Raw genomic sequence first — 12,495 nt, 5'->3', positions numbered from 1 at the left:
GTGCACAATTGGAGGAGTCTTAAAGCAGGACTAACATAACATTCTATCGCTTCAAAGTCATCCACTTTATACACACCTGGGAAACAATACCATTTTGCCATATTATTGTCTAAAACACGATTTATACTGTCGTTGGAATAAAATACGATCCTAGAATACGGTACTTTTCTTCACAAGCGCATCCCGAAGTCGACCCAGTATTTTGGATGTTCGAATGCCGTGTGGAGTGCACTAATTTTTTCTGAAAATACGCCAAGTTTCTTTGAGAATATTTCAAGTGCAAAACAGGGGTTCCCAGGTCTGTTTATACATATGAACCAGCAGTACTTCAAATTTTCAACATTGTTTCAGTAGCTCAATATTTTTTAAAGGTGACAGCTAGAACCCTGCAAAGACTAACTTAGCTATCTGCTAAAGAACAAGTGCCTTAATGGCAGAAAGAATAGATGATGCACAAAATTGTGCTGCTTTCAAAGAATCACAAAATAATATGAAAACGGTTAAATAATGCTGAATAATAACAATAGTCACCTAGCTACTACCAGACAAAATACAAAGGGACACCTGGGTTTGAGGAAAGCAGATACAATAAACATGCATATGAAAAGTCAGAAAAATCAATGATGTACAAATTCCTCATTCTCCCATAAAAAATTGAAAGAGAAATTGGTATCACAGGCAAATCACTTGAAATGGAAAAAAAAAGTTTAGTAATTAAGACGGCTGTAGCCTTTCGATAATCAACCACTAACACCAGTCCTCTGAAGGACGTAAGCAGCATGTACAGAGCACAAACACCCAGAACAAAACACACTGCTTTAGTTATGTGTAGTGGTTGAGAATTGCAAGAGCACCACATTATTCACAGTGTATACATATTACACCCTTCTAAAAAAATGTTTAAAAAGAGCAAAATTTGCTCTCTCAATGGAAAGTGACCGAGAACAAAATCATCATCCTTTTACAGGGGTTATACAATCCTATTTTCTTAAGTCATTCACTTCAATTTAACAAAGAAAGAGCATTTTATCCCTGATAACTTCGCTCACACCACATTCATTGCCCAACCAATACATAAATTAATGTACAGTAAAACCTGTCCCTAAAGGACACCCTTGGGGTATGGTAATGGTGTCCCTATTAGACAGGTGTCCTTTCTTCCCAGGTGGAGGGGCCGGGCCAATATTTTACAAAGAGCACTGAAAATAGAGAGAGAGAGAGAGAGAGAGAATTGAGCTATTGAATACATACAGCAGAACCCCCTGTTTACGACTTTGCAAAAACCTTGAAAATTAGGTCGTAAAAGGGGGGGGTGGGGGGGGGGGCTTAAAAGGGGGGTTTGAGTTTTTGGCCCGGGCGGTCATGAATTTGGTTGCCGTGTATCTACTGTCATGGTTACACACAAACACACAGTTGCAGTTTACTGTCATATCAAAACACACACACACACACAGTCATACACACACATTACAGCAGAACAACTTGAACTCAAATTTCAAAGAATATTTACTCATGGCGTAATACTCGCTCCCCGCTGAGTGAAGCACATTTGACATTGTGGCGCAACCAGTAAAATCCGAATGTCCTAACTCGATAGAAAGCATAACGACTTTTCTCCCGAATCATCTTTCCGCTCATATGAATGATTCGTCGCCTTGCATCGCTAAACTTGACCACGATCGTTGAGGTCTTCGTACAGGCTCCTCTCTTTGCGTACTTTCGCTTCGCTATCCTTCTCACCATCTAGATAACACCGAGTCATTATCCTTGACAACACACAGGATTTTCGTATTCCGGACTCCCAAGGAAGTCGCCGCGGATTGCCACTTCGCTCGATTAGCGATTACTTTATTAGCTCTCTACTCAAGAGTCGGCGCTTTTTTTTTCTTTCGCGAATCTTCGTTTGTCAACAAGACAGTCGTCGTGACAAGATAGTGTGCAGAAAAAAACCGGATGTATCAGGATCTCGCGCGCGCGAGATTTCATTTTTATTTCTTCTCGCGATAGTTGGAGGAGCGAGAGCCGCCATGTTGTGTTTTCGTCTGCTCGAAATATGCGCAAAAGTCGTAAATCATCCCAAAAAGCTCGGTCGTAAGTCGCGTTTTGGGTCATTATCCTTGATGATACACAAGATTTGCGTCTTCCCGACTCCTAAGGAAGTCGCCGCGGATTCTATCGTGCGCGAGATTTTTTTTTCTTTTCGTCTCGCGATAGTTCGAGGAGCAAGAGCCGCCATGTATTGTTTTCGTCTTTTCAAAGTTGCGTTTTCATGTTCGTAGTGTCCGTTTGTGACAGTGTTTACACTTCCTACGGTCCGAAAAATCGTGTCCGCGTCCGTAAGTGGCAGGTGTCCGTCCGTTAAAGGTTAGTTATTGTTGAAATCGTGTTCGTGCCATGATAAACTGTCAGTATGTAGCAGGTGGCCGTTACAACAAGGGTCCGCTAGACTCAGGTTTTACTGTATAATCATTCCTCTATGAAATTCTGAATTTTTTGTACCAGTCTTCTGATGTCCCATGATTCTTTACACAATGAATATAACCTTGAAAATGTCCACACACAAAAAAAGATCATATTCATAACAGCAGCACAAAAAGAGCCCACTATTCTGAAGCAAATTTCTCGTTACAACTGAAAGGTCTGATGCACTTTCTCAGCGATCATTTCTGCTATGGCGAGCGATGAAGTGGCGGCTGGAGAAGGAGAATTGCGAACATGGATGATTCTCTTCCCTAGCTGTCCCTCTCCTTGGTCAAAGACAAAATCATCCACCAGGTTGCCGTCCCTGTCCAAGGCTTGAGCTCGTACACCTGTTGGTCCTCTGCAAAATGGACGGAGAGAAAAGTATTATTTCTAAATGCAGATGTTCTTTTTGCAGAAAACATGAATAATTACCGAAGACATTTAAGAACAAAAATTGCATGTGAAACGGATACAATGAACACTTAAATGGACAAAGGAAACTGTGTTTAACATAAATGTGACACTTTGAAATAGAAAAAAGCTTTAGCAAACCTATTTGTAATTGTAGGTACATTGTATGATGGAGAAGTGATGAAAAATGATGTGTGTCACACAAGCTTCTGTGTGTCTTAATTAACTAGTATGTGCAGCACACTCCAACTTACCTTGAGACATCTTCAGGTCGTAGTTGCGGCACAAAACGCTGCAGCTGTTTGACTTGAGCCCTTATGTAGATACCTTTGTACATCTCCCTCATCCCGTAGCCTAGATGCTTCCAGGCTAGCTTCCTCAGCCCTCTGCAAATACAACAAGTCGCGTAAGGCAAAAATACAACATTTAGTCAAGCTCAGTCGAACTCACAGAATGAAACTGAACGCATTGCATTTTTTCCGCAAGACCGTACACTCGTAGCATCGTCTGTCCACCGCTCGTGGCAAAAGCAGTGAAATTAACAATCCAGAAAAGTGCGGTAGCGGTTGCGCTGAGGAGGATAGCACGCTTTTCTATATCTCTATTCTTTTTAACTTTCTGAACGTGTTTTTAATCCAAACATATCATATCTATATGTTTTTGGAATCAGGAACGGACAAGGAATAAGATGAAATTGTTTTTAAATCGATTTTGGACATTTAATTTTAATCATAATTTTTATATTTTTAATTTTCAGAGCTTGTTTTTAATCCGAATATAACATATTTATATGTTTTTGGAATCAGAAAATGATGAAGAATAAGATAAACGTAGTTTTGGATCGTTTTATACAAAAATAATTTTAATTACAATTTTCAGATTTTTAATGACCAAAGTCATTAATTAATTTTTAAGCCACCAAGCTGAAATGCAATACCGAAGTCCGGCCTTCGTCGAAGATTGCTTTACAAAAATTTCAATCAATTTGATTCAAAAATGAGGGTGTGACAGTGCCGCCTCAACTTTTATAAAAAGCCGGATATGACGTCATCAAAGACATTTATCGAAAAAATGAAAAAAACGTCAGGGGATATCATACCCAGGAACTCTCATGTCAAATTTCATAAAGATCGGTCCAGTAGTTTACTCTGTATCGCTCTACACACACACACGCACAGACAGACACACACACACACACACACCACACCCTCGTCTCGATTCCTCCCTCTTCGTTAAAACATTTAGTCAAAACTTGACTAAATGTAAAAAGAGAGAGAGAGTAGTCCCTTCCATTTCCGGCCCTTTCGTGGGCGTGAACCTGCCCGGAGCGGACAGCTTTCCCATGACTAATGAGTTTTCCTTCTATAATTGACTCTTAATGGCCGTTAACCTGTCTGACGCGGTCAACGGTCACTGATTTTTGCCCTAAGGTGCCCCTCTTACTCGACAGGAGCGGCCACTTAACGGCCACTTGTCACTTTCGCGGGCGAGCGCCTGTGGCTCTCCCCGCCCACCCACCTCCCACCTGCTATCTGGCCGTTAGAAATCAGCACCTGTCCACTTTCTATAACTGTTAACACATGTATCGCCTGTTAATAAAGCTGATGAGTCAAACTCAAGATTGTTTTTGTTTACATTGGAGTGTGAGCGATCGCTGCGTGTTTGTGTTTGTTTGTTTCGTACGTGGTTACTTCCTTCAGTATCAAACTTAAAGTGCTTGAATCATTAATATCCAGCTTGTGTGTGTGTGTGTGTGTGTGTGTGTGTGTGTGTGACGGTGTGTGTGTGTTGTGTGCAGACGGCACAGCACGAGCAGACGACATGAATACTTACGCATGCGCAAACTGTAAATACAGACATGCGCATACATGTACATTTACGGCAGTCACTTCCGGATCGATCACAGCTGATGTGAGTTTGAAACACTTGTTTATCTGACACTCAAATACATAATATAATAATCCAAACAATACACATAGAAACATACGAAACAATAGCTTAGCCAGGACGATCGAGTTAAACACGCAAATAATTAAGATGTATAAACGAAAGCAAAACTAACAGAGACAATGAATCGGCGGCTCGTGGATGATCGCTTTCTTTTCTTCATGAAAACTTGATCGTGTTTTTGGTGTTTTTTTTGGAGGAGGAGGGGGCCTGTAATGAACGGCCACCTGATATTTGCGGTCACCTTTGCAATGACTAATGGGTGACCGGATATGGCAGGTACTACTGTACACCACGACCCTCGTCTCGATTTCCCCTCTATGTTAAAACATTTTGTCAAAACTTGACTAAATGTAAAAATGAAAAGATGCAACAGTAAAACTAAATAGCAATCATGTCAACACTGACAGCCTTAGCTGGGACAGGCTGATCTTCCTTAACCCAGTGTGGGATTTTCAGTGGGGCGACCACCCCCAACCCAGCGCGTCCCCGGGTGGCGGATAGGGGAACGGTCTTCAGATATGGAGATCAGCCGCTTGCGGCCGCGGACCAAACTGGCGGTGTTTCCTACCAGGAAATGCTCCATCGTCCATTGACGGGACTCATCTAATGCGATTAAGGGCGCATTAAAACCCTAGCTCCGGGTGGGATCCCAGCAAATCCTCCCCCCCTGTGTTCTCAGGGTAGGACGTACGGGCTATGAGCTAAGGGTGAGGTAACCCCGACAGAAAACCTCGATTGCTGAAGACGGAGGACCCGGGCCGCACGGCGCATTCTAACAAACCACGGGTACACGCGCTTACGCAAAAAAAAAGAAGCTGTGAACGCCAAGAAGAAGACAGCCTTAGGAAGAAGGGAAAGAGTCCATCATGACAAACCTCCCTAAAGCATCTTAATATGTTCACAAAAAATGTTTCAGAGTTTACGAAGCAAGTTTTTTCTAGGTGTTGCCTTTCACCTTTTCACAGCCCTGAACAAAAGATATGAATATGTGTAATAAACTTCTCTTTCAAACCATGCTTTCATTGTCAATGCACAAAAAGGGAAAGGCAACGTAAACAACACAAACATCAGACTATTATTCATCACACATAAGCAAGGTATGGCTGCCACTGTGATAAGTAACTGCTGCGTAAAGAACTGACCAACACACACATGTACGCACATGCCTGCACACACACACACTGTCTTACCTGAAGCTCAAGGCATCAAAAAGGTCAGGCACGCTGATGTCGGTGTAACCGTATCCTTCACGTTTGAATGCCAAAACAGCATTAGGTCCCAGCCATATGCTGCCGTCCATGCGTGGCGTAAAGTGGACACCCAGGAAGGGGAACCGTGGGTCTGGAACCTAAAAAACAGATCATATATTAAACGTTTTTGCATTACTGATTAAAAACACGGGCCTGCTGTTAGTAATGCGACGATGAATGGTTACAGAAAGTCATCTGTGCAGCTAGAATGATACATTTCAATGCTTGAATGATGACTCACGATCTTCATTCCCATGTAAACCATCTTAAAAGCCCCGATAGATTTTCCAGGCTTTTACCTAGGATGAGGGGTGACACAGTAGTCCCCCTTTCACAGCAGCTGCTCTGCACTGACAGAGTTGTCTGCCAGCCTAAAGCGTGTGCTATTTATAGTAGCTCTACGTTTCTTGCGCATCGCTGGTTGGACACCCGTTAGATGCGTGGAGCTGTTTGTGATAGGGTGTGGCTGCTGTTGTCTCCTGGTATGCTCTTGCAAACCTTGGACTTCAGCAACAGTAGATTTGTATAGGCCTATTAACACTTTGTACCCCACCTATGTTGACCAAGTGGTTTTTTTTCGAGACCAGCTGTGCTGCAGCAGGTCACTCAGAATTGTAGTATCTGTGTATCAACACGCTGGAATGCAGGCGTTAGATGGACGTTACAGGAAGCGACTGAAGCTAACAGTCTGAGCGGATATATCCGTACCTGGTCAGATAGAGCCATATGAGTGGGTACGGATATATCCGTACCTGGGAGACAATTATGAGTTGACTTAGCCCGAACTCACTCCTCTTTGTATTGACTGGCTTTGCCTCCGCAGGTGATTCAGGTGTTTCACGCACTTGGTTATAAGAGCATTCTTCAACTTGGGTAAAAACAAGATAAATGAAACATTGATTTTCTCATTTATGTCTTGTATTCTCCTTTACCTATGCATCCTTGTAACTTGTTTCTGTTTATGATTAAAAAGAACGTACCGGATAGATGTTCCCCCTGACCAGGTTACTCTTGTCCTGGCTGAGGAGAAGATACTCCCCTCTGAAAGGCACAATGCGAGGCTCTGAGGAACAGCCTGATAACAATGCCACCTTGTCTGCCTGAAGGCCAGCACAGGTGATCACATAACGACTGCGTAGTATTTGATCCTGTGAGTAGAAAAATATAAGAATACAAATGTCATAGATGCGGTCTTCAATATTACAGATTTAGTTGTAGGAATGAGCACAGGGCTCATACAAAGGGGCACAAACTCATATCGAGATACACACACACACACACACACACACACACACACACTCTCTCACTCTTGCGCACACATACATGTTTGCATGCATGAAACGCACATGAATGCATACACACACAGACACGCATACAAGCTAACATTTCGTCCCTCCAAAGATTCCCCAATTCTTCAAGTGTATGTGTGTGTGCAGCGGGCAAACGGTAGGAGCCAAGCAAATGGTGAATAATAAATGCAACTTTGCAATATACAGCATCTATTCTCAAAATATGATTCTGAAAGTAAAAATATTCAGCTAACCTTTGAAGAATCTCCCATGATGGTGACCGGGTACTTGATGCCATCTTTGCTGCCTGCATCCCCTTCGAGTGTAGGTCGCAGTTCCAACACAGGAAAACCTGTGTAGACCCGCCCCCCTCGCTTCTCAAACTCCTTGCCGTAGTGTCTGGTCACCAGGCCCCAGTCAATGATACCAGTGTGCGGAGAGTGGATGGCTTTCAGACCCTGTGCGTGGAGGTTGTACAATTAGTCATACATTTCTGTAAGAAATGATTTGTACAGAAATGATTTGGGGGCCCGGGTAGCTCAGGTGGTAGAGCACTGGACTTGTGATCGAAAGGTCGCTGGTTCGAATCCGGGCCGGGACGGACACGGGTCAACTTTATGTGCAGACCCAGAGACGGTATCCATCTCCCACCCCCGTGTCACCACAACGGCACGTTAAAGATCTTGGTCATTCTACCATAAGTGCAGATGGCTGATACCACCTAAACACGCATACATCAAAAGCCGTGAGGGTGTAAAAACTCGAATCGTATAAACCAATTCATGTCCAATATAGGCAATTAAGACCTGACGGACAATAAGCCCCTTAAAATTTACTAAGAAATTATTTGAACGCATCAAATTCAGATTACTGTTCTTGTTTCATGTATTGCAGTACATGTCTAAGCATAACACTGTTCATAACAGAAAGAACAGAATCAAGACATCTTCCAATCAAAATGTCCAATCTCTTTTGTATGCCTATAAATTGTTGGTGATTATATATATAACTGTAAGTGCAGAACAGAACAATAATATTTCCACAAAGTTTAAAAGAAGCACCTTCACTGTTTTACTCAAATATGTGATATATAAATAATTATTATATAAGAACATCTATCGCAAAATCAAACTTCATTTACAAATTCGATATTTCAATTCATCAGTGAAATACACAAACAGTGTGCATGAATGACCCAGTTAATAATTGCTTTTAACAGCTTTGTTGACATTTGAATGCTTCAAATTTTCATGTACATGCTAAAGAACAATATAAACAGCAGTTCTCAAGGAGAAAAATGTTAAAAGATGTTCTCAAGCGGTGAGTGTTTAAATGAAAGGGTGTTTGTACTGTGTGTAAAAGCCTGACAGTATCTGTGGTGGTTTACGGGAGGCGTACTGTGTGTGAAAGCCTGACAGTATCTGTGATGGTTTACGGGAGGCGTACTGTGTGTAAAAGCCTGACAGTATCTGTGATGGTTTACGGGAGGCGTACTGTGTGTAAAAGCCTGACAGTATCTGTGATGGTTTACGGGAGGCGTACTGTGTGTAAAAGCCTGACAGTATCTGTGATGGTTTACAGGAGGCGTACTGTGTGTAAAAGCCTGACAGTATCTGTGATGGTTTACGGGAGGCGTACTGTGTGTAAAAGCCTGACAGTATCTGTGATGGTTTACGGGAGGCTTACTGTGTGTAAAAGCCTGACAGTATCTGTGATGGTTTACGGGAGGCGTACTGTGTGTAACAGCCTGACAGTATCTGTGATGGTTTACGGGAGGCTTACTGTGCCTTTAATCATTGCGCACAGAAAGCATAGAACAGAGCCACTGATCAAAAGGCCTCACCACACAGTTTGGTTCAATTTCTTTGATTCCCTCTGGACCGACCATCTTCAAATCTTTGACACCATTCTCCACACCTCTCTCTAACAGCTTGTCCAGTCTGGGGACTTCATCCGGTTCCACCGCCACAATCAGCTGAAATAAAAGTAAAAGTTAAAATGAAAAATAATACATTCAACACAGTCATGCAGAAAAGTGTGTTCTGTAAATATTATGGCAAAGAAAAAGGTAGAAATTTAAATAAATAATCTGCTACACCCAGGATGTTTAGAAGAGAAGAATGTGAATGATTTGTGATAAATGTTAAAAAAGAAAGTGCTCAGTGTTTAGGGATAGGACTACATGCGATTAATTAAATGATTTGCCAAAAGCTGCTTTTAAATGCTATTTCTCCAATAAACTGAATAAATAACTTATAAGGCAGAAATATTTTGTATGACAGAAACAATTCATCTTCAGTCTACCCAAACTTCATCATTTCGGAACATTACTTCTTTTATTCAAAAGTTTAAACCGTCACAGTCACTGTCTTATTTCAAGAACAACGGACACTTACCTTTCCACACTTGTTGTAAGGAATTTGATGCTCGTCACAGTATTTGTATGCCATCTCCAGGCCTTTGACACACAGACGAGCTTTCAAGGATCCCGGGGCATAGTAGATACCTGCATGTATGACGCCGCTATTCTTCCCACTCTGGTGAGCAGCTGAAAGAATGCAGAAAAGATGTGAATATTGGTGAGCTGCAGAAGGGCACAGCAAATACAGGTCTGCACTTATGGTGCCACTGTTTTCCCAATCTGGTGAGTAGTTGCAATAATTATAATACAAGTCACGTAAGGCGAAATGACTACATTTAGTCAAGCGGTCGAACTCACAGAATGAAACTGAACACACTGCATTTTTTCACCAAGACCATAACCATAGCATTGTCAGTCCCCCGCTCGTGGATAAGGCAGTGAAATTGACAAGCCAGAACAGCGCGGTAGTGGTTGCGCTGAGCAGGATAGCACGCTTTTCTGTATCTCTATTCTTGTTAACTTTCTGAGCTTGTTTTTAATCCAAACAGAAAATATCTATATGTTTTTTGAATCAGGAACCGACAAGGAATAAGATGAAATTGTTTTTAAATCGATTTCGGAAATTTAACTTTAATCATAATTTTCATATTTTCAATTTTCTGAGCTTGTTTTTAATCCGAATATAACATATGTTTTGTGAATCAGACAATAATTAAGAATAAGATAACATTATTTTTGGATCGTTTTATACAAAATAATTTCAATTTTCAGATTTTTAATGACCAAACTCATTAATTAATTTTAAGCCTCCAAGCTGAAATGCAATACCAAAGTCCGGCCTTTGTCGAAGATGGCTTGTCCGAAATTTCAATCAATTTGCTTAAAAAATGAAGGCATGACAGTGCCGCCTCAACTTTCACAAAAAAACGGATATGACGTCATCAGACATCTATCACAAAAATTAAAAAAACGTCTGGGGGTACCATACCCAGGAACTCTCATGTGAAGTTTCATGAAGATTGGTTTAGTAGTTTTCTTAGAATCACTTTATACACACACACATACATACACACACCACGACCCTCATCTCGACTCCCCGTCAATGTTAAAACATTTAGTCAAAACTTGACTAAATGTAAAAACATGGTGAGTACAAAATGTATTGGTGAGCTTCAGAAATTGTACAGCAGCATATTAGATGCATGTGTGTACAACGCCACTGTTTATCCTACTCTAGTTCATGATTAAATATTTAACCAGTGAATACAATACAATGGTATCTCTATTATTTTCAGACCTCAAAAAGCAAAAAAAGAGAAGCTTTTAACAGTGATGATGTCTGAAAACAGGAGAATATACACAATGAGAAGAGAAAGTTTCAAAAAACCGGGCCATGATGCAGAGGTAGCTTTAAAATGGAGGATCTTAAAACACAGGTTTCACAGTAGTATTGGTGAACTGCAGACACTAGATGCACTGAAGTAGACATTTCTTAGTCACACTAGCTGTAAGTGTAAGGCAGTATGGGGTTCTGCAGTGCATGGGGGGGGGGGGGGGGGGTCTTATTTATTACAGCTAAGTTCAAGTTGACAAGCCTGCTCCTAAATGACATTCATCATTAATAGCAATAGCATAGGGTTATCAAATACACACTGTATGGCACAACACACACAGGTGGCATGATGCATACATGTAGGACTTTGAAATAAAGAAAGCTGAAGAGAATATAGTTACCAAGTTCTTGCTCCTTTTCAACCACTGCAAACGAAAGGTTGGGATGTTGTGTAATAAGTTCCTGGGCTGTTGCCATGCCAACAATTCCTCCCCCTACAATGACGACATCATAATCTGTCTTGTTTTTAGAACTGCAAAAGCACACACACACACACACACATTCAATAATTTAAAAACTAACACATCAGTCAAAGCCTTTACTCTTCCATACGACAACGCAAATGGTAATTTTTCTATATCCAAAGGTAAGTATTATCAAAGCACTTCAGAAGAAGCTCCAGCAAACTTTGCTGGTAGGTGAACAGGAAAACCAGCACTGTAGCAGCAGACGACATTGCAAACAGCTGACGTGAATAATTCAAAAACTACCTTCAAAATTAAAGATAGGAAACAACCGGTAAAAATAAAACAAAACAGTGCCTTACTCGTTGGAGAAACGACGCTTTGCAGATAGTATTGTGGCACCGTAACAACGCGTAATCTGCTGGTATCCAGCTGAACAAGCAGCAAGTTTTCGTAAGAGCACGGGCGCCGCCATCTTGAGTTGAAAGGTCATGTTCTTTATTATCTTCTCCTGTTCTTTTACCTGAGTAGGCTCCCTTGCACTGTTGACATTGTTTTGCCTTGTTTATGGGTGCTGTCTGATGTTGATCGAGTGTGAAACCGTTTAACGAGTGGTGAGCTGGGGGCGGATCTACCGAAGAAGAAGAAGGCAACATGATCTGCTAAAGAGTAAAGAGGCTAATTGTTTTCTGACCGAAAGTTTTTATGGCGTGATAGTCATTTGTGTGAGTGTTGCTAAATTTCTTTGCTAATCAGTTTAAAATGGGAGATGCGTTCAGTCCCGCGTCGTTTTATATGTCATAATTTTGACTGTAAAGTAATCTACCAAATACAACAACACAGCTTATACCCAAAAGAAGATGCTGACAGATGTATAAGTGAAAATTAATATTTCTTTGGAGGCTATTTGTGACAAAACTGAGCTATCTGGGGGAAAAAAAAGAAGTTTATACGCATTTCAGTACACAGAAAC

General features: G+C 41.3%; 1 protein-coding gene across 1 annotated transcript; it reads right to left on the bottom strand.

Annotated features, from left to right (window-relative positions):
- Window positions 1-2,286: 2,286 nt before the first annotated feature.
- On the bottom strand, window positions 2,287-12,008 carry LOC138952754 (L-2-hydroxyglutarate dehydrogenase, mitochondrial-like). Its single transcript, XM_070324475.1, has 9 exons — window positions 11,885-12,008; window positions 11,460-11,590; window positions 9,760-9,911; window positions 9,207-9,338; window positions 7,618-7,821; window positions 7,055-7,222; window positions 6,015-6,172; window positions 3,129-3,260; window positions 2,287-2,821 (listed from the first exon to the last, which is right to left on the bottom strand). Exons 1-9 carry the CDS (start codon window positions 11,995-11,997, stop codon window positions 2,626-2,628), a joined length of 1,386 nt encoding a protein of 461 aa, XP_070180576.1. The 5' UTR covers window positions 11,998-12,008; the 3' UTR covers window positions 2,287-2,625.
- Between the last annotated feature and the right edge of the window lie 487 nt (window positions 12,009-12,495).

Source organism: Littorina saxatilis, linkage group LG17, assembly GCF_037325665.1.
Source record: "Littorina saxatilis isolate snail1 linkage group LG17, US_GU_Lsax_2.0, whole genome shotgun sequence".
Classification (NCBI taxonomy): Eukaryota; Metazoa; Mollusca; class Gastropoda; order Littorinimorpha; family Littorinidae; genus Littorina; species Littorina saxatilis.
The sequence above is the reverse complement of the archived record's forward strand: the minus strand, read 5'-3'. Positions and strand labels throughout refer to the sequence as shown.